This window comes from Contarinia nasturtii, unplaced genomic scaffold, assembly GCF_009176525.2.
Source record: "Contarinia nasturtii isolate CC-2019 unplaced genomic scaffold, AAFC_CNas_1.1 Cnas_scaffold_1371, whole genome shotgun sequence".
Classification (NCBI taxonomy): domain Eukaryota; kingdom Metazoa; phylum Arthropoda; class Insecta; order Diptera; family Cecidomyiidae; genus Contarinia; species Contarinia nasturtii.
In genome coordinates, this window is record NW_022198708.1 from 2,357,345 (window position 1) to 2,380,669 (window position 23,325).

Sequence of the window (23,325 nt, forward strand, 5' to 3'; positions counted from 1 at the left end):
CTCTCTCTCTCTCTCTCTCTCTCTCTCTCTCTCTCTCTCTCTCTCTCCTGTTTCCATCTTTCTTTCGATTGAAACGTGTGTAAAGTGTACTGCTGAGCATAAACAGTAGTTTCTCATCAGAGAACGAAAACTGAAAATATATTTGAGACATGTACATTGTACACGCCTCAATATTATGCATTTTTGTTTGAAAATTCAACGTATGTTCCATAAAAGATCGATTTCTACTCATTTACCTCCGTTTCACTTGAACACTCATCGTTTTTTTTTTCTCCAAAGGTATTGTTGCTAATGATCACAAATTAAGATCAGTGATTTGATTTTTGTTTTGTTCGAAATTTAAGAAGAAGAAAAATTATTCGAAAAAAAAAAATGTTTTCTTTTTTTTTGTTTAAATAGACCGTTGATTGTTGATGTAAGAGCAACGAAAATTTATTGGACATTTTTTATAGATTTTGAGTATTGATAATTGAAATCAAAAAATATTGAAAACCAGTGATTCAAGTAATACTAACCGCACCGGTATTGAAGTGGGTTGCGCCTCTGTCAGATTTTGTCACTTGCAGTATTTTCATTCGGTTGGCTCTCTCAATTAGGTGCGCGAATCAATGAATAAACAAAAAATACGTCAAGATTTATGTATTTATTTGAATCAATGTCAATTGATTTGCTTATATCTGAAATGAATATCTCATCAAAATTGAAATTGTTTAATTGCAATTCATAAATACTGATTGTTCGACAGTATCGTCATGATTAATATTCGATCAAGTTCTTTCTTTTTGTGATCGCAAAACTATATATGTATGCTAAAAATGTACACGCTTTTTGAATTCAATGAAAATATGTATGCCTATGTGGGCAACAAATCGCAGCATATGCAAAATGAGTATGATGTATGACAATTTCTATACACATACATGTGTTACTAAAATGCATCAAAAACCATTTTGACGCACACGATTTTGTGTCTTATGCTTATAGAAGTTAGTTTTTCGTAGGTTTTATTAATGTCGCAGCAATTGAATGAGCTCGTGTGTATATTCGTGGGCAGCGGACGCGAGCAAATAAGTGCGCGCGATATCAATGTGCGCGCTCGTGCCCAAACACTCTCATATTCAAATTGCTAACACAAAAATGTGCCTCTCTTTTTTCTTTATTTTCATTTGCAATGTATTTCTTTGCTCATTTGTTTTTTCGCCTTCTCTGTCTCTCTCTCGTTCATTTCGTACGTTCGTTCTTTGCTCATTTGTTGTCATTTCGATTTTCCCGATTTCATACTTACGATCTGTTTTGAATTTCCTTATGCGATGTCTCTTTCTCCTGCATCTCGCTTACATGACGTAGTTATTTTTGCCCATTTTGCATGTGCCAAAGACTAAAATTAGATTTCAAATTACCACAATATATATATTTATACGTACGTATATACGGTCGTTTGTTTGTGGCACGTAAAACCAAAGCGTGATAAAAAAATGTACAGAAAGATGAAAATAGAGAGACGAAAAACACCAACAACAACAACAACAACAGAAACGGAAAAATAACAAGTAGAAGCACCAACAACATCGAGAAAAATCGTACAAAAACAGTAGTTGCTATAACCGAAACACTTCAGTATAGACAACCAATATGAAAATCGTCATCAAAATCTCCATTGTCAAAGTGTGAAGTGTTGATATAAATCGGGCAAATGACGTGCTTTTGAAAGCATTTGATTTGCATTCAATAGCGTGAAACGCACACTATGCTCAATCTTAAATTGGTTTTCGATTGTTACCTGATGAAATGAACGAAGAAAACCGAAAGACACGTCCGATGAACAGACAGACAGACTGGATAAAACAGGATACGTTGGTGGGGCTAACAAATGATGGAAAATGAAAATATCGATTTGTTTTTTCTTTAATTTTATATATATAATTATATTATCTCTTATGAATATGTGTAATTTTTACTTTTTAAAATCATAACAATTTCATTTTTAAATTACTGTTATTTTGTTTCTCAATTTTATTAATATGCATTTCATTTAATTTAATTAGTGTTTGTTATCAATTAATTTCTTTTATTAGCATCGGATATATAATAATACATGGAAGTTAGTGTTTCCTCTCTTCAAAATCGATTCGTTTCGTTTTCTTCGTTTGTCTAACTTCATTTCTTTTTAAACAACATTTTCTACTAGTTTTGTGTGTTCACTTCTGGCTGATGGGATTTTTTGATTTTTCGTATTTTTTCTTGCTCTCTCCCTCTTCCATTTAAATTATTCATTCAGTTTCTTTGTTACTTAAAATATACCTATACAGCGCATTTTTTCATCATTTTCATTTATTTTATTTATTTCATTTCATTTAGTTTTACAAATTATTTATAACATAGTTTCAAAGTATTTACAATCATTTACAACAAATCAATTTTTTTATGCATCCTCCGAATTTTTAATCACTACAACGCTATCGAACAGCTATGATTCGGTTTCATTTTATTTTATTTTTGTTTTGTCGCTTCTTCTTCTTCTTCTTATGTTTTTTTCGTAAATCGTTTTTAACATGCTTTGATGGTTCTGTGAATATTTCTATCTGTTAAGTTCGTTTTGGGCTCTCTTACATTTGAGAATCTCTTGAGAGATCAACACAAAAATGGGACAAAATAATTTAGAAACTCAAACCGGAAAGAGGTTTTCGGTCGCTCAAAACTTTATGAACGAGAGGAAAAAAATGAGAGATAGAGAAAGAAAAATAGAAACAGATTTTGTGTTGGCTGTTGGTAGACGTAATTTTTTTTAGTGAAATAGAGTCTCAAATTTGAAAGCTATCTCCATAAGTTCGTTTGATCGAACAACAAAAAAAAAGTAAAAAAAGAAGGAGCAATAAATCAAATGTGTGTGTGTGTGTGTGGCTGCGTGAGTGTTTGAACAGGTTTTTGATGTACTTGTTTTGGATTGATAAGCATAATGCGATTTTTCCGCCTTTTTTACAAAATTATTGTGTCTCAAAGAAATCTAGTCTTTGTTGGTGGCTAAATTGATTTTTCATTTTTGTTTCATTAAAAAAAGAACGTTAAACAAGTAGAATCTTAAATTAAGATTTACAGTTTCGATTTCATTTTTTTCTTTCCTGTTTATTTATTAACTTCTTGATGCTTTGCTTTTTGTTTGTGTGCTATTTCCTTTGTTTTCTTCTTTTTAATTTTTTTTTAGCTATGTACTGAAAGAAACAAATAGCAAATACACATCCTCATACAAATTTACTCAGAGTATGTATGGTCGTTTACAGACAGACACACACACACACTTTAAATGAAATTTTTGTTTACAAAAAATGTACAATAGGGTGTATCTCATATCTGCAAATAAAAAAAATGGTATTTATCAATTCAATGTACAAAAAATTCTATGTGAATTGGTGGCATTCAAATACATGATCGCGAGGCAAAAAGTTCTGTTCGGTAAATTAGAACCATTCGATAGCATTGTATTCAGCATAGAATCACATAAGCCCATTCTTCTAAATGGATGGTTTTTGAAATATTTCTTGCTAACTGCTTGATTGATTCTTATAGTCGTATTCAGTTTTGAATTTTTCCATATCATTTTCGTTGCCACAATTTTTTACAAATACAAAACGAAAAAACAACAAGAAAAGGAAGCGTATTATAATTAAGATGGATTACTAGCTATCAAAACTGGTCTTGAATCGATTGCTCGGCTCGAGTTTTGTTATGTTGTCGTTTCTTGGATAGAGCAAAAAAGTATAATGACAACACTTTTTTTTATAATTTTCTAATATCAAAAATATGGTTGTCATTTCAATGCCGGATTTTCAAATTAAATCAATCAAAATGTGCAATGATGTGTTCTATCTAATGGTTGGTCGAACTTTTACCACGCGTGAAACATGGAAAAACCTACGTACGCGAATAACAAAGAAGTCCAAGAGCAACGGTGGTTCAGTATCGATATTTTATCGACATCATAACCATTCTTTTTGCTTCGTGAAGTGACGCTGTCAATCGATGGGCCGTTTGAATGCCAACAATTTACACAGAAATGTTTGTACATTAAATTGATAAATACCATTTTTTTAAATTCAGATATGGGAAATGGCCTAAATTGTATGGTCGTTTAAATAATAAATTTGTGTTCAATGTTCAATCATATGTGAATGAGTTTTTATGAGACTAGATAATACTGATGAAATATCATTCATTTTTTTCGTGATTTATTTTTATTCATTTACTCGCAATTCTTTCGAATTATTTTCGTTTTCTTGGCTTTGAATTTTAAGTTTTTTGACATTTTTTTAAAATTTTAATTTCGATGTGTTTGCGGATTGAATCATGTGGAAAATTCGACAAGCAAATATTTTAAAACAACAAAACTTTTCTGTTAGAAACATATCTTTTTTGTCGTTAATGAACAAAAAAGCAGAAGCTTTTTTGTGTGAACGGCACTAAAAAATGCGTTTTCTCAAAACAATCAATTTTACTTCCTGTCCATTACCGCAATAGTGTTGGTATAAGGCAATGAACTAAATGGCAGAGAAAAAAGTAAAAATGTATTGACTCTTTTCAGTGTAAACAACTCTATAAAATGCGAAGCGTAAATAAATGGGAATAAATTAAAGGGATTACTGATTGAAAGAATGTATTGATCGATAATTACCAGGAACTACCAGCGGCTGAATTGGGAGGAGTAAGAAAAAAGAAGAGTGTGTAAAAACACAACATAGAAATCGCAAACAAAAAAACATCAAAAAAGAATAGAAAAATTCGATGAATTATGTACATCATTTGTGTATTATTTTAATTTTACAATTCAATCATTTCTCTTCTGTATCTTCCTTACTCGTTTCCAATTCATGAAAGCTGACAGTGTCTGCTATGTATAACATGCAGATACTTGATGCTTCAATCTAATCAAATACACCGAAATTTAATCAAGACACGGCAAATAAAAGAGGTGATCATTTCAATGAAATACAATATATGATAGAGATTCGCTAAATTAAATATTGGTACAATTTGTTTTGTTTTTGATTGATTATGGAATAAAGTGTGTCGGAATTTCAAACAATTTCGAAAGAATTATTTTCGTATTCAAATAAACGATCACTTTGCGAAAATGCAATTGATCGGATTAATTTAAAGAAAATATTATTGAAATTGTGTCGCCGAATAGCAGGAATGGGTGTTAGTCTCTTTTGACGTGGAGAATTGGAGAAAAAGGTGATTTCCATTGGAAAATGTGCATATTGTTTTCGCCTTTGAAATGTAGAGCGTTGTGTTGTTTTAAATATTTTTTGTTTTACCTTTTCGCTAGTCGTTTGGAATTGAAGTTATTGTAAATTTCCATTTTAATGCAGCAATTAAAACAAATTTTCATCGGCCTATGATTTTGATTTGACATTTTAAAAAACGATGCAAACATTTAACTAATTAGTTATATATCCATGCGGTCGTCGTTTGATCGCGATTTCAATCAAGCTGATGTATTTTAACTAGTATTCCATTTTCACTTCATTCAGTTTGTATCTTTTTTTCTGTGTCATTTATATATTTCCAACCGCGATAATGATATTACACACACGTTATAGTTTTTTCTATATTTTATTTTGTTTCGTCTTCTGTGACGGCTGCTACTGCTTTCACTCTTCTCCTTCCTCGTTTTTTTCGCCATGTATTTAAATAATTAAAAAACATCTTTGGCTATACATATATGTATTTCAATTAATTTTTTTCCATTTCATTTTTAATATTTATATTTGGCCTATATCTGGAAAGCATTTCGGCTCGTGACGTCAAATAATAACGCGCCAACATGCCACCCGGAACAGACGCATAGTGTCGCATATAATTTATCATTTATTTATATATTATATATTACTTTGTATAGATGAATTGGTTTTAATTTCGTAAATTTATTAATTTGTGTGTTTTGTTTATTTGTTGTTGTTGTGTTTGTTCCCTTCGATGATTCTTTCATTCAATATATTCAGATAAAATTGTGCTTGTCTCCACTTTTCATGTGTTTCTTGTTTTCCATTCGATAAAATAGTATTTGCTGTATATATTTTTTCTCATTTTCTTTTTTCTTCTTTAAAATTTGTTTCTTTATTTATATGCTTTTTTGTTTCATTTGTTTCATTTTATTATTTTTATTTTAACTAATTGTAATAATTTAGAATTCAGGACTTGAATCGAGCAAACGTTTTTCGGGTGTTAAATCACCAGTTCGGTTAATTGTTCGTGTGCTATTTATACCACTGTTGTTACTGCTAATATTATTAACTGTAGATTTATTTGAATTTTGCACAGGACATCGACATCCATGCCGTGAATGTCTAGCATAGCACTTTGCACATATGGCAACGCAACCGCGCATTGGCCAATAAAACCATAAACATGGCAGCGCCAACGATAGAGCACTTAACCATGCCCATCTTTGTGTTCGTTTATGCGGCAGACATGAGCATGGATCATCCGCACACGATATACTATCGCCTTCGCATTCAATTTCGTGGTCTTTGGAACAATGGTAAAACAAGGCTTTTACACAGCACATACATGATGTGTTATCGATAATCCTGCATTAGAGAAGAGACAATAAAAAAAGAGAAGAACAAAAATAAAATGATGAGCAATACGAATTTAAAGTGGTCGTTGTGTACATGACAAACTGACTATCTTTTTTTTTCAAAACCTTTGTTCAAATTAAGTTTAATGGAAATATGAACTTACGTTTCGGCACTACACAAACATGTATTGTCACACACCCAACGAGATGGTAGCTGTCTCGGCCTTTGGCACTCTTCACATCGACAACGCTTACATTGTGGACATGTTATCGAATTTGGTGTTTCACCATTTGCCGGATGAATATCAATGTCATCGTGTAAGCCGGCCGTAGATGAGTCTTTTGAAAACGGCAACGGTTGCTTTGTGATCGCTGTTATCGGTAAAACATTGCTAACACGTTCGCACCTATTTGAATTTGCTCGCATCGCAGTAGGAATGTCTGTACAACGAATGGCTTTATCACCATGTCGGCTGTCACGTAGTTCATGTTGGAAAATGGCAAAGTCAATGATCGAATTTCGTGCACGGCCCAAATTTGAGCAATCGGCCACCGCTGTTGTATTTGCCGTTCGACCACCAACAAATGGATGCGTTTTCACATCGGTCAACTGACCCGTTGTTACCGATGCAATCGTATTTGCTGGATGCTTGTCACCGCTATTAATTGCCGTTCGATCGCCATTCCGATTATTATGCGTGGTTTGATGAGTTGAAACAACCGCTGAGTCTCTGTTTTTATTAATTATGATATGAAAAGAAAAGATTGATGACACAAATTAATGACGGGCATATTCGTATTGAGGGAACAAACAACATTTTTTTTTTTTTATAAAGAAACGAAATGTTACTATGCACTTACCGATGCGTCGAATGTACTCCGGCATGCTGAAGTCGTGACACCAATTTTGGTGTTCGGATAGGCGTTTCCACATACTCGTTTGCGAGCCGCTCTGTTTCGGGTCTCGGCGCCGCCAGTGTGACTGGAGATATTTGCGTATCCAATGGTTGACTATTATTTGACTGGTTTGATAATGTTGATGATGTAAGTGATGATATTATGGGCAACGCTGAACCAGGCGGTGGCGGTCTCCGCCTGGAAAAACTCGTCGATGTTAGTGGTACTGTGATAGGGAGCGTTGTTGTTTGAAATCTATCCATTTAAATACACACACAAATGTATCGAAAATAAAAGTCAGAGAAAGAAAACATTTTAATAAAATTAAGTTGGATATAACTAATAACTAGGTGCGCTAAGCACTAAGCTTAGTTAATATTGAACAATAATGTGATTAAGTAGAAAATTGGCACTGTACCTGTTGGTGTTTATTTGCGTTTGATCGTGCTGAATTGGTTGCTGTGCCAACGGAGGTGAAAGAGAATGTGTATGTTGTCCTGAGAATACTGCGAATGTTCCTACTTGTTGCGTCACTGTGAAAATGAAAAATCATCAATGAAAATTAAATAAACATTTGAAAGTAAATGTCTGCAGAAACCACAACGCGAATGAAATGTTTTGTTAGTGAATTCACAACTCAAGTGCTATTTAAAATTTCGATTATTATAACCATTTCAAATATTGATTTTTTAATTGCACTCTAACCCTCTGGTACACATTTTATTGCAGGTGTGATTTTTTCTGTATCTCAAAAAACGCATAGTCAAAATAATTTGTATAACGTCTGATTTTAGACATTTTTCGAAAAGGCACGAAGAGGGTTAATGAACTGTATATGAAATGTAATATGCATATGAGGTGGAAGATAAAGCGTTAATGATAAAAGCTAAATGGATTTAAAATGTATTAAATTACCTGGTGGCAATGGTGGAGGTATTTGATGAACTTGTCTCGGTTGTAAAGGCGGAAGGGTCGTTTCAGTTTCAGCTTCTTTTGATGCTTGCGGCTCTGACATTGGCGGCTCTGACATTCGTATCGAATTCGATTTTGGTGGTTTTGGTGGTCTTGGTGGTGGATTTGAATGATGCTTTGCCATTTTATGGAATTTACCATTTTATGGTATTTACCATGCTAATGGAAATCACCATACCAAAAAATCTATCATTTTTGATAAATGTGTGAGTCTAATATTTATTGACCGAGTCTATATAAGTTGACCGAAATAAACGAAAATAAATAGAAATTTCCGTGCGTCAGTCAGTGTCCGATGTGCCCCAAATTTTTTATCGTTATGTTTTAATTCGGTTCAAAGTTAATTTAGCGAAACCGTTTTTCGCAATTTTTCGTCGTTTTTTATTTGTGTTCTTTGATTTAATTCGATTTCGTTTTTCTGCTTAAATTGTGAATTTCAATTCGATTTTTGATTATTCTAATTGTTATCCTAGTTGAAAATTCGTCATGGTAAGCGCTTTCTGTAAATAAAGAAATGAATAATTGTAATCATTAGCATATAACTTTAAATGTATTTCTATAGTATTAAATGCCGATCGATATGAAAATAATGTTCAGGAAACAAAAAAAAGGATTACGTTTCAAATGATATCTCTTAATATTTACAAAATAAGATATTTGTCCGGTTGTACAACACAACATAGTAAACAAATGATGTTGCGATTGTATGAAATATTTTGTGTGATAAATTAAAATACGTTTCATGCATCCATTTATGTTTATGTCTGTCATTGGCATAGCTTCTGAGCAAGGGTCCGAGGGGTTGGATTACCCCCCCCCCCCCCTGGAGAACAGATTTGGGAATTACCCCCTTAGAAATTTCATTTTTTTGAGAAAAATATTCTTTCGAAATGTGAAGACCTTTTTTTTTGCTCTTCTTCTAAAACGGGAGAAAATATTGAATTTTGCTAGGGTTTTTTGGGCGAAGAGAAAAATCTTTCAATTTTCTGGGGGAATGAACTATTCAGAAATGCATTTGTGCGAGACCAAATTACCCCCCCTTGGATCGCCGACTCCAGAAGCTATGGTCATTGCAAAACGATAGAAATGCTGAAAGCAACAAGGCGAGAAATACTCAATGTTTTACATTTTGTTTAATTTTACTTTCAAAACATAAATAAAGAAAAAGACTTTATAATGCAATTCATAAACACAGAAGAGTTAAATAGGGAACCTTCTTAATGTTCTCAATTATATCTTTGTCATTCATCGTAAACAAACTTTTTCTGTTTATTTTTTTTTTTTGTTTCAAAGAAGACATTTTTTATACTGCATTTATCTTATCACCAAATGACGAATAAAATGCATTTGAATATGATATGCATAGCTAAAAAAAATTTTTTTATCGCCGTTTGTTTTTCTTTTTTTCTCTTTACGAATGACTGCGAAAAAAATGTGACTTTATCATGTCGATTGGCTTAACGAACCGCAATGCTGTGCAAAATGTCAAAATAATATGGTGTATGCTTTTTTTATCTTTCCAAGAAGTACAAAAATGCACGGTATACAGTGCACATATGTGTTGTAGCTTGAATCGACTGCATTAATGGTAGTAAATTTGAAAGTAAAAAAAAATATACCAAAAAAGAAGAATTTTGATGCATTCCTCGCAGTTTGATTTTGATTATTGCACTGATTGGGCTTGCGTCGAAGAACGAAAAGAGTTTTTATGTTTAACCATATTTTACGTTGTGATTGATGGTTTACTTCGTATGAATGAATTGCTAATAATAGCGTACGAGCTCACTCAAATACCACACACTGGCAAGCGCATCGGGCTCGTTGTTTTTTGTTTCTTTACTCTCTGCTTCTTCTTCTTTTTCTTCTTTGCTTACGCAAATCATGAAGCGAAGAGCGAACACAATGATTTACGTGTTAGAGGAAAAGAGAACAAAAGAGCGTCCATATGAGAAAGGATCTGCTTTCGTGCATTGCGCTACACAATTTGCTCTGTGTTTGCTGTTATTCAACTTTTTTTATGTTGGTTTTTTTTTTGCAGTGATGTACGCGTGTATAAAATATGTTCATACCTCTATTCTTCGAAATTTTCAGGCATTTTTTTGTCATTGCTTCGCTTCATATTCTATACACATACGAAAATGTTCGACGTTTCATAATATATATATTTTTTATGTGTTGTGATCTGTTCTTCTCTTTTATGAAGTGTTGTTTTTCGAATTTATTTGAAAGGACATTGTTACTTTCAGTTTCATAGATATTTTTGACACACACAACTCATTACTCAGTAATTTTATTTTATTTTTTCACTTTTTGTAGTTTTCTTTTTGTCGCAATTCGGATGGAATAGAACAGTAGCGATGTTTTAATCGCTTTAAACGGAATATATTGCCTTTACTTTCAATTTTATTCTATCTCATTGCTATCCAATGGTTTAATATTTTTTGTTCTTCTCGTAAATGAAAAATATGTTTATCATGTGATTAAGAATGAATGGCCACAAAGTTGAAGTGATATTTTAGGATGAATGCTCAATGATTCACAATGAACATTTCGTTCGAAATTCACAGGCACCATTTTCATCAATCGATAGCACAAGCACTTTTTTATTTTCCTGTATTGTTTGCTTTTTTATTCTTCTTCTTTTTTGTCTTCTTCTTGTACACTGTAGTTTGACAGAAACTTTAACAGCCTGCAATTACACTACGAACACTATTTTACTTTCTGTCAATTGAATATCCAACGAAATCAACCAATTTCACCATAATCAAATGCATCACATCAAATTTTCCACTCAACTTTTTTCCATTACTTTTAAATTTGTATGCAAACGTTGTTGGGTTACAATTAGTTAATACTGCCGGTTGAAAATAAAAAGATAACGTACATACAAGTATATTTTCAACGATCACTTTAATCCTAATACATTTGAATCTTTTGCGAAACAAAAAAAATGCTCAGAAAATATTAAAAGTGAACACTTTCACATATGCTGGATCGAATGTGACTGCAGGCAAGCATGTGCGTACATATTTTTTTTCTTAAATGCACTCTATATTTATCACACACACAACTGTGGTATCACTAATGACGCCCACGAAATGGTTCCTTTGAACAAATTTATTTCTTTTCTTGCAAATCCTTTTCAAAGTTAATACATAAAAATGTCTTTTGCACAACGTAATCGAACGAAAAAGAGCATATTCACTATTTAATCTGAATGGCCAATGCGATGACTAAAGTCTGAATTAACTATGTTTATTAAAAAAATAAATGTAACTTTTAATTTTTCGATCTTTTTTTATTATTCAATCTTTTTATTTGATCTTTGTCTCATTATTCGAAATATGCTTTCAATAAAGAAAGAGTTATTTGTGTTGAAAACAGATTTTGCACCAAATCATAAATGCACGATCACGATCTAATTTCTAAATATATTCAACCCATTAAAAGATAAGTTGAAATCTAAGTTTGAGAAACGAGAAGAACATACTACTGATATAAACAGATGCTGAGTAAAAAAAATGGAGAAGAAAAAACATTGCACACCACTCAAATGAAAAATCATTTGTTGACTTTTCAAAACTTTCTCAATAATGAGAAGAGAAACACTTGGAAAAGATAAGCGAGAGTATGAGCATTTTTTCTACTCAAAAATCAATAAATGGGATCTACTATTGTGACAAATGGAAAATGATGCTATACTATTATCCATATATCAATGCTGAATAATTGTTAGTCCAGTCCTATAGTGACCCTTGGTAAAGTGTTTGTTCCCTTTTTCTCTGGCTCTCTCTCTCTCTCTGTCACTATATCTCTCTCTCTCCCTCTCCCGATTATTATTATTGTTGATTTTTTGTGTTTTTGTTGGTAGAATTTTGTTCATTCAAACTGTGATGGCATTGCCGTTTCCGCTATTGTGATATTGCATTAATTTTCCGAGACTGCGAACGGATGGATGATGTTCGTTGTGTCATATCGTTTAATTTAGATTCGACTTTTGTCGTTTCATTGTGGGCATATTCATGATATAATGTGTATTTGTGATGCGTACCAGCTAAATATATAAATGAATAGAATATTTAGAATTTAAAATGAACAGATGTGCAGTCTCTCCATACACAAAACTATTTATTTTTTGTTGTTGTTGTGTTATCTTTTCTCTCTGTGTTCATTTTTTTTGAAAGATTCGATTTCAATGTGTTTACGGTACCCAGTTTTTCTTCCTTGTGTTTTTTTCTCAGTGTTTTCGTTTTTTTTTTTATTCATGTGTTCTCCTGACTGCATACCTATTACTCTATTCAACTTTTGTCTACTAAACGTTTGGTTGTTGAGAGTTCAAAATAATTCTTTACGTTTTTTTTACGATTATACCATAGATAAAATATTGTCGATATATTTGGTTTGATGCGGCTTTGTTGATCAGGTAGTCAAACCAGCGGGTGGATAGAATGTTCTAGAAAGTGCATCTCTTTGGTGCGCTATCCATCTCTATCGCACACTTCACCATTCCATACACCTTCTCATGCGCTTTACGATGAGATTTTAATGCTTATTCAAGCGATGAAAAGGAAAGAACGAAAATGTCAGTGAATGCTGAGGCTGCTCAATTAAATCGATCTTTCAGTGCACATGTGCGACGTTCTGATGATGCGAAACATTCACAGAAACGGTTTAAAGAAACCATAGAGAGAGAGAGAAAGAGAAAACATATAAATACTTAAGTGAATGATGAATGAAAATACCATTGCATTGGTGATTTTTGAGCAAAACTGTTTTGATTCATAATTTCATGTTATAAATTCTTGGCGAGATTTTCGAATGCCTGACGTCGTTTTTTCGGTACTGAATCATGTTCGAATTTGAAAATATCAAAAATGAAATCAAATAACGACGCAAAATCAACACATTGATTCAGTATATATATTTTTTTCTTCTTTTAAAATCTAGAGAGAGAGAGCAAGAGAGAGAGAGAGGCAACGGCAGCAACAGCAGCAATGACGACGTCAACGACTACATCACATTCTACCCACGTATCAAAAGTCAAGTATGTAGAATTCTGAATAGCAGAGAAAAAGAATATACGATCCAAACAGTTTCAAATAGCTGCTCAATGAACGTACTATATATTCAACACTGTTCAACACTCTCAACATGTTTTCTTTTCTTTTTTTTTTTCGTTCTCTTTCAACATATGAGTATATATGTATATATGTTTTAATTCAAGCCTATACATATTTAAAACCGGGTTTGTATCACCGTTCAAACGTATGAAGCGTATAAATGTAGAGGAAAACTTGTTACACGTAGACAGATAAAAGAAAACAAACATTTTCGTGCATTTCGTGTCATAACGATGAAAACATACGGGGTCTATTTTACACATACTACTGCGACGGAAAAAAAGAAAAAAATATATCAATGTTCCCATGCTTCCTTTTATTCATTCGTTCCTTTTTGCTCAGATTGCTTTTTTTTTTATTCGGAAAGGAAAACGCCCGATTTTTCAAAAATGTGATTTTCGAACATGTGTGAGATGCAATAAACAATGGCCAACAAATAGATTTCGAAGCCAAATATTCTCTGTTTTTTTTTTTAATTCAAAATAGTAAGCATCACCGCCCAAAATATAATCTTGTAAACAGAATTGATCGTATTCACTTTTTTGTATGTATCCAGGAAAGGAGAAGTATTTGGGATAAATGTGTGTATAATCCTTTTAAGCAACGGAAACAATTAAAATGGCTCTCAAACAGGATCAACATCTTGGCGCCTTCATTGACACTTCTGAAACGATCACATGCCCGAATTATTCGTATTGTTGAATTATAATTTCATTGGAAACCGCATCGAAAAATTGTGCTTTTATTGCGTTTTTTACATAATCTTTTACGTAGTCTCAAAACTAATTATTTCGAAACATTTTACGCTTACAATTAAATTCGAAGAGCATTTTTTGCGATATAATTTTTTTTTTTTTCACTGGAAACATAAACATTCTTTTTTTTAATTCATGTATCAACTATTGAGATGTGTGTAAGAAGAGCTGTAGATGCAAATAGAAAATATCAAAAGTTTGTGATAATTTTCAAAAAAAAAAAAAAATTCACCACGGACCACATAATGAATCCAACTGAATTCAGCCGGCATATTTTAATGCCGGATACTGAGTTCTAGTTGGTATATATTTAAGCACTTTTCAATGAAAAAAATCTGTAGAGTACCAGCTGAAATATTCAGTTAAATTATTTTTTTGTGATGGTCCACATATTGAATGTAAAATAAAATCTACTGCCATGTATTTTTGAAAACAAAAAAAAAAAATCAATTCGAAATAGATCTTTTGAAAAATTAGTTACAGTTCGATTTTTGTTTGATGCAACGACACAATGTTAATATTTCGTGCCAATTTTCTAAAAAAAAAAATTCTCAGTATAACTGAAACAAGTTTGTTATTCGATAACATACATACATATATCTATCTAAGTAATAGCCAGAATTAGTAACTCTACGTATGAGTGAATTCAACATGTGTTAAAATAATGCCCACTGAGCTCGAGCGCTTTTCTCAATCACATCAGTCGGACATGCGTTACGTACGTTATAAGTTTAGGAGAAAGAAACAACTACCAACAAAAACATCACACATTTAAATATATATACCATATATATATATAAATAAAAATCAATTCAAAGAAGCAGAAGATTGATTTCATTAACAAAGAGAATGCATCACTTCATTGGATCTTCAATTCTTAAGATCATTGTGTACGTGCGTATCTACGATAATCCTGACATCAGCAATTCGATTTCTATATAAATTCGTTATTTTTTGTTGTATTCATTTAAAATTGATTTGTACAGTTTTTTTTAGTCTGTATTAGTTTGCTGATGAGGAAATCTTCACTGAACAAAATGATGAACATTTTCATACGCATGAACAAAATAACCGTGTAATTACGTGAACAGTCTTGAATTGGAGACATGAGTCGATTTTTCGATACACTTGTATTGAACAAATATCTGTTCATTCACCTATGTTAATCGCTTCACACCAAATGAAAACGGACGAAACAAATATAGAAGTATGCGACATGCGTTTACTGTGTATTCGTGCATTCGATGTATCTGTTTTCGTTTGAAGTGAGAGCGACATAGATACAGACGGTTGTTTATTTTGTTCTCGATTTGATTTTATGATTAATTTTTCATCTTATGTACCTTATAATTCACTATCGACGATCAAAATCGTCATATTGTCAATTCAAAAACGTTTTTATTCACCAAAGTTGATGTATAGTTTGATTTATTTACGGCCTTATCATATATTTAAATATGCGCTTCATTTCAACATATTTAGTCCTTTTCATCCAGTGCAATGTACCCGGACGCATGAGTACATGAGGCACAGCTCATTGGGTAAAAAAGTAGCGAGAATGAAACTGAAAACCATAAACGTGAAATACATTATCGTGTCAACGAACTTCAAATGTACCACTTACTAATTGTAAGTAGTATGTGTAAAAGATAGAAAACCAAGGGGGGAAAGAAAAGAAAAATAACGCACCGCTTTATCTTCACTTTTATCGAGTGTTTTCGAATTTACTTAGATTTATGCAGTTTTTTCCGCAGAAAGAAAAAATAAAGACACCATGTAAAATATGCACAGACAGAGCCGTACACTGTGAAATCCAAACGATCAATTTTCGATTGATATTTTTGTTTTCATCCCAAATGTAATTCGCAAAATTTAATCATTTAACCAATAATGTTAATGATCAAAAATGGCGTTTGACAAAATTGAAACAATATCTTGGATCGGAATGGAGACAAAGGCAGAAACGGAATGAAAAGACCTGCATACCAGAGATTGGATTATGAATATGGTCCGTTTTTGTGGTATTCGAAAAGAGTCAGTACGTTTGTTGTGAACGACATACACTACTTTCTTTGAGCTCTTTTAATTTTAAGTACTTACAATGTTATATTCAATAGCCGCATGTGATTTAAGGCGAGAGAAATTATTTGAGAATGTTTTGAACGGCAGACCGATTTAATTCTTGCCAAACTTTATAAATACACCACGCTTAATAAACGCAGAGAGAGTGTAAGATTGAAATTGCCGCTGTGCCGCTTGGGCTAACATTCGCAAATGCGGAATGCGAGTACATACATACATATACATGCATATCGTACATACACAGTCTCACATTTCCTGTTAACAAACAACACGCACCACATTTTTGTGTACGCATGTTGCGATCCCGACACGTCTGTCTATATCTATATCAATATTTATTGAACCGGCAGCACTGTCTAAAAGCAAAAAAAAAAAAACGACTTCCAAAAACAACAACAAAAAAAGTCTCCATTGCTCTTTCTCATTCTCACATTGTGCATTCAAACACATGTGAAGCAAAACAATTCCCATTGTAAGCGAGAATTAGATTTCGTGTTATTTTTCGGTTAAAAATTGTTTGAATGTCTTTGACACAGACCATACATCCCTTTTTCCGTTTGCTCTCATTCTGTCTAATATTCGATTATTTTTTTTTTCGTTCAGTTCTTTGCTCAATCTCAGTTTCGCTCTCTTGCGCTACAATTCAACCGATTTACGGCGGCAACGGCGGCGCATACTACACCCTTGTATTGTGTACCAACTGTATTGTATTGAAATGCATGGCTCACATGATGTGTTAATACCAGTGTAGGCCGATCGTTGATCGCATACAAATGTTAAGAATTATCACATTGAAGTTCAAAGGTGACCATCGAATAAAATTACATTATTCCATTGAAATTTCAACTTTGCGATGAAAAAGGAAGTCTAACGTGTTTTTATTTTGAGCATTCAGTATTTGACCATGGAGCTAGCAACATTGTATTAATAGTACAGACAGAGCTTATAATCATTCGAAACGATAGGCGAGGTGTTAGTTATGGAGCAACAACAATAAAAACAACGTAGAACGTGTTTTGTACGTACGTCTAGCAAACAAAACGCAAAATCACGTTCTGTCAAGCTTTTAAGGAGATTAGAAACAACCACTTCAAGTGTGTGATCAATATTCACACATTTTTTCGGATTTCATGGGTTGCAGTCTATTTTTGGTTGGTTTCTCAAGCTTTCTCAATTTGGACGCCGACTCAATGAGATCATGCATCGAAGGGTGATCAGATTCGCAAATTAGTCGACAGTGTTTTCGCAAAATATTTGCGCTGAAATTTTGTACAATAATAAACGAAAATGTAGAACAAAAAAAAAAAAACAAATTGTTTCCGGTATAAATGTGATTCGTTTGTGCATTCGATTGGCGATGAAACGATGAACTCACGAGAATTCATCGATTTGTTTTTAGTGAATTTAATGAAGTGATATTGTTTTAATTTTTTTTTTGTTTTTCATTTGTTCGGTTTGTTTATTTGAATGTTCGTTTCGTGTCGCCGACACACATTTCTGTCTGAATGAACTCTGGCATATGGACATGAAATATTTTGGGGTGTAATTATTTAGTGAATGCAATATTAAATAATCTTATTTCGCTTCGGTCTTATGGTTGTTTGATTTGTTTTGTTTGTTTGAATAATTTTAAAGCTGGGACAGTTTAATATCCGCTTAACATGTCCAGTTCACATACGAAAATGAATTCAATTTACAAGATAAATGTGTGTTTATTTTTGGCTTTTCAACTGCAAAACTGCTCCCATTTGAATATGCGAAACACATTAAATGCAACGTCTTACAACATACCTCGTCAAATCGTTTTGAGTGCGTGTGCGCACACTTAAATACGAATCATAATATTTATTATGAATGAACTGATATGAGGAAGATACATCCTGTTTTTCTAAACGAAATGAAATGATGAAAAAAAGAAGAAATGCAAACAGTTAAATTAAAAGATGCCAACGACTCCTTTTCATCAGTTCGGTCGATGAATAAAAGTCGAAACAAAACAACTGAACAATTTTTTTTAGTAAGAACAACAACAAAAAGTGAAAAAAAAGCGCACACAAAGTAATGTGGCAACAGAAGCATCGACCACGCATACGCATATGTTTATTTTAAGACGATGTCACAACAGAATTATTTCGCTTTGCACTTTTGTAATATTTCAACATAAATGTTATGTGGCTTATAGCCACATGTTCCTCATATATTTGAGTGAAAGAGAGTAAGCATCGCAATTCTTCGATGCCACGGCGACAACATGAAATGTTCAACAGAATTCGCATTCGTATCGTACTACACACTTCTGTGTGTTTTTTTTAGTTGTTGTTGTTGTTGTTGTTGTTATTTAACTCGGTGTAATCGTTGAGCATCGCGAGATCGGCGCATTTTGAAAATAGTGGCAATCTATTTCCTAAAGCAATTAAAAATGTTGCCTCTTTCTCGGCAATTGCACCGCGCATACACACGACGATGCGACAACAACAACAACAGCATCATAAACCGCAATTACTTTGCAAGCGAACGAGTGTGTATGTGTGTGTGTGTTTGCGACGTTTTTTCTGCATGTCTTCTTTCAACTGAATGAAAATTCTGTTAAAATTAAACTTTAAATTAAAATTTGAATCAATTGAGATCAGTATATTCACATTCCATGCAACAAACACGATTTGGAATGGAACAAATTTAATTAGTTTATTATGGGTGCTGATTGAATGTTTGTCAAGGGAAAAGAAATCAACAGAAATCGATGCCAATCTCCAAGTTGTTGAATCATACACAACCAAGTACCAAGATTAAGTTCTTTCCAAATTTCCACCATGATTCGTTTTGCCCACAGAAATATTCATAAAAAAATGACGAAAACAACAACATATTAAAATTATTTTCGAACATTTTAAAGATAGATAGAGACGATAAGAGTTGACAGAGATGCGTTGGTGTACCAAATGCGTTCAATTTTAAGAATGCATCATATCGAATAAGGATGATGGTACCGCACCTCTCAGTATGTATGTACTGTTTTTCAGCCGAAAAAATTATTCCGCGAAGGGACGCCCACCGTCGTGTTGCTTCTCTTTCGGTCAGTAGCGTGCTATGGACTCCTCGACGCGTTGCAAGAGGGCCGACAGAATACATTTTGAGTCACTTTTTAAGCATAAAATTGGAAATTCAATGTTTAGTGAATTATAAGATTCGCAACAATTAAATAAATGAACGGTGTGAGCGACATTCATATAAATACAACCAACGATACTGCTACTGACTTATTCCATTTCACCTTTAGCAATAGTGTGGGCTTGACTTCTATGTCTATGTAATGTCTATTCTACAGTTTAAGTATTTTATTGGATTCTTCTGCGCAATTAAAATCGAAGAAAATTTAGCATCAAAACGGCAACATTTTCTAAAAATACCAAACAACAGATTATTCGCAGCTGGTCGGGAGCGCGTGTATATGCTCACGATTCAAGACAAAAAAAACAACAACTTTAAAAAAAAAAGAATGAAAGAACGACTACAAAAAAGTTTGTAGAATACTGAGCATTGAGAGGTGACGCTAAAAATCGATTGCGTGGCGTTCGAAGGTTATAGTCTCAAGAGAGTAAATGTAATTGATTGATTTGCCGGAAATACAATCATCAAAACTGGATTTACATAAATTGATCGTGAAACGTATGCGATTAGAATTATGCATTTAGCATATCAAGTCTTTGCAGAATTGAATAATGCCAACATTATGAATCGATCTTTGATCGAATGTACAAAGAGACATTGCAGTTCAACGATATTTTGCCAACTAATTTATTGCACTTTTTTTTGGCAAAACCAGAAACACGTTTTGCAACGGCACGCAAAAAATATTTCTCACTTAAATGCATATGTGTTTTTTCGTGGATAATTTTTTAGATTCGGCAAATGTTATTTATCGTTTCATCGCTAAACTTTTGCTGTTTGCGTGAAAATAAAAACAATCGTTGTTGAATTGATTACATCGGTCAGTTTCATTCATGAAATAACGTGCAAACTATGCTTATGATCATCGTTCAAAAATCACTTTAATTCATGAAAATTCACAATTAATAGGATAGATGTCTTGTCTTGACTATTATTCAATTTCGTAAATGTTTCGAGTACAATTAAAACCAATACCATGTAAATACGATTAGTATCGAATCGAACGTTTCTTTTAATGCATTCATACAATATTGTTACATTGTTTAGTTTGTGCGTGTTCATACAATATTGTTACATCCGACAAAATGTAATTCCATCACTTGAACACACACTATTAAATTAGTCGCTTTCAATTCTTCCATAAAACAATTCCATTTCCTAACGTCTAGATATAATGACATATTTTTTTTTTTTTTTTTTGAAACAGTTATTTTCAGTCGACAGTTGAATTTGTGGTTGGGAAGGAAGAGGTGGAGGTGGTTCTAATGGATTCACATTTGAAACACACATCAAATGAAATAAAAAAAGAAAGCGAAGGATTTAATCTATTATTTCTGTACGGCATATAGAGACTTACATTTTTAATTGAAACAGCGGCTGATAGTTCACAAAATGTTCAGTCGTTTTCTTTGTCGTAATCCAAACTACGTGTAATCCAAATAATATGTAACCATTTATTCCACGTGCAAGAAAACACTTCATATTCTGTTTAACACGAATAATATTATTATTATTATTTTTTTCTTTCTTTTCTTCTCTATTGTATGCGGCACAGTTTGCTATTTTGCATGTGTCGTCGTAGTAATCGTTCTTTCTACTCTCGTTAATTTCCGGTCTTCATTTGATTTGAACAGAAACTATTACGAACTCTTCATATATATGTATTCATATGTGTGTGTATGTATATTCTTTATTTCTTCGATTCTTTCATTCTTTTTTATTTATTTTGTCGTCGTTGTCGTCGTAGTCGTATGACTTTCTTTTTTTACTTTTTTCTCACTCTAAAATTCAATGCGCGATGCAACGAATTGCACTATTTTCTATGTCGAGCACTTGAACACAAAAATTCAGCACTACCACTAATTCCGATTCGTTTTTTTTTTTTCTTTCTCTTTTTCGATTGAATTTGTTGCTTTTGTTTTACTCTGGCACTTTTGAAATGCTTGCAATTTTCATTGAGAGCGCACTGATATCGTTGCGTTTTAAATGTTTCGTTCAGTTGAAAAATATTTTGAATACGCTGAGCGATCGATAATGAATCTTTCGTTAGCACATGTCACTGTCATCATCGGTTGTGTCGGTTTATGTCCATCAAATGGGAAGTTTGTTTCTTTGTTGTTTTGCAAATCAATTGTTTGACGTTTGGTCTATTTATTTATTTTTTAAATATGCTTGATTTTCTGCTTGCTGTTTATGTTATTCGATTTTTGCATGATCACCACAGACAGTCTCTTTTTCCCCTTTTTTCTCTATCTCTTTCTTCGTTTCGGTATTTTTTGTTGGGTCAATTTTTTCGGCTTGATGTTGCCTAGGATGTTGCTGCTTGTTTCCGTTCTTGTATCTCATTCGATTCGCATTTCATATGTATCATCAACATATGCATTTGGATCATCTATAACTTGGCGAACGAAAAAAAAATGTGTGTGTTTGCAATGCAATCGATCGTCTCGACTGTATTGATGGTTATTACCAATAATAGCAACAACAACAACACCATTTAACCCACAAGTAATACACAGAAAAAAGCGGTAATGATCGCTGCAACAGCCGTTGTAATCACTTCTTATTCCACTGGCTTATGTAAAGAGCATATATTTGAATTGAATAAATGAACGACTAAACAAAAAAAACTTCATGTGGTATCTATCTTTGTATTTTACATGGTACACTATATATTCGAATGTTCAAACGCACACATTTGTTAAATCTCTGAATATCGTTGTTGTTCTCGTTTATTTATTTATATTTGTTTCTTTCCGTTTTTTTCTATATGAAAAAGAAATCAACACACCATACACTTAGAAACAAAATAATAATTTTCTTTTCTTTGAAATTTTTCAAAATTAAATTAAGAAGTACCAAGCAACACAGATTTCTATTTAAATAAAATAAAAATAAAAATAAAAATTGTTCATTAAAAATTGTGCTCAATTTTTCTTCATTTCCCGATCGTTGTGTGACTGTTTTGCTTATTGCAGTTGAAGCATAGTGAAATCACTGATCATTGCATTTCTAAAGCGAAATATGGTTACATTAACAATATGACTTTGATTTGCCGGATTTGCTTTTTTTTTTAAATATTTCTCTTTACTCTCTTGTTTCCACTGAAATTACGATCATTCTTTTCTAAATGATTGTGAACTATTTTTTCATTTCTTCAACCAAAAAAAAAATATATATATACTCTTTTTTTCGTGCTTCGTTCAGTAGGTCCGTACACTTTTCACTGTATGTATAACTGTATGTATTTATATGCATGTATATTTCAAAAAGAAGAAATTTTTACGGAACCCGCGTACAATCAATCCTCCACAAACGAAATATCTCAAGCGACTGATAAATATATTGAATTCGTTTTCACTCGGCAGAAACTTTATTTTAATGAAAACCATTCGTTTCTTTCTACGCAGCATATAAACGACCGTGACATGACAGAGATGCAATACTTTGTTAGTGTTCGACTTTCCATATGAGTGTATTGTGTATGAGAGACGACTATGATGACGACGATGACGGCGGCGGCGGCGGCGGTGGTATGTGACAATGTTTGGATGTTGCTTGCGTATAATGCGGCTTATTCAAGCGGCTGCACGATTTGTATGTGCATGATATGAATGACGAACGATGAGAAGAGAAACCCATCATTGCTATGTTTTGTATGTGTTAATGTTGATATATGAATGTTGTCGTATACATACCAATACAAAAGTGCTGCACAATATACGCATAGCCGTGCGCACGCACATATTCATGC

The 23,325-nt window shown here is 32.8% G+C and overlaps 1 protein-coding gene across 1 annotated transcript; it reads right to left on the reverse strand.

Moving 5' to 3' along the window:
• Window positions 1-2,528: 2,528 nt before the first annotated feature.
• LOC116345661 (protein sprouty) lies at window positions 2,529-22,423 on the reverse strand. The gene is made up of 6 exons (XM_031775230.1): window positions 20,929-22,423; window positions 8,390-8,946; window positions 7,893-8,007; window positions 7,439-7,729; window positions 6,742-7,308; window positions 2,529-6,587 (listed from the first exon to the last, which is right to left on the reverse strand). Exons 2-6 carry the CDS (start codon window positions 8,568-8,570, stop codon window positions 6,182-6,184), a joined length of 1,560 nt encoding a protein of 519 aa, XP_031631090.1. The 5' UTR covers window positions 8,571-8,946; window positions 20,929-22,423; the 3' UTR covers window positions 2,529-6,181.
• Between the last annotated feature and the right edge of the window lie 902 nt (window positions 22,424-23,325).

What these genes read in the sequence shown, in the direction of transcription:
- LOC116345661 (XM_031775230.1), bottom strand. Translation starts at nt 8,570, where the DNA reads ATGGCAAAGCATCATTCAAATCCACCACCAAGACCACCAAAACCACCA. An exon ending in ACGCAAATAAACACCAACAG is followed by an intron (nt 7,730 to 7,892) that starts GTACAGTGCCAA and finishes TTAAATGGATAG; the next exon opens with ATTTCAAACAACAACGCTCC. An exon ending in GGAGTACATTCGACGCATCG is followed by an intron (nt 7,309 to 7,438) that starts GTAAGTGCATAG and finishes TAATAAAAACAG; the next exon opens with AGACTCAGCGGTTGTTTCAA.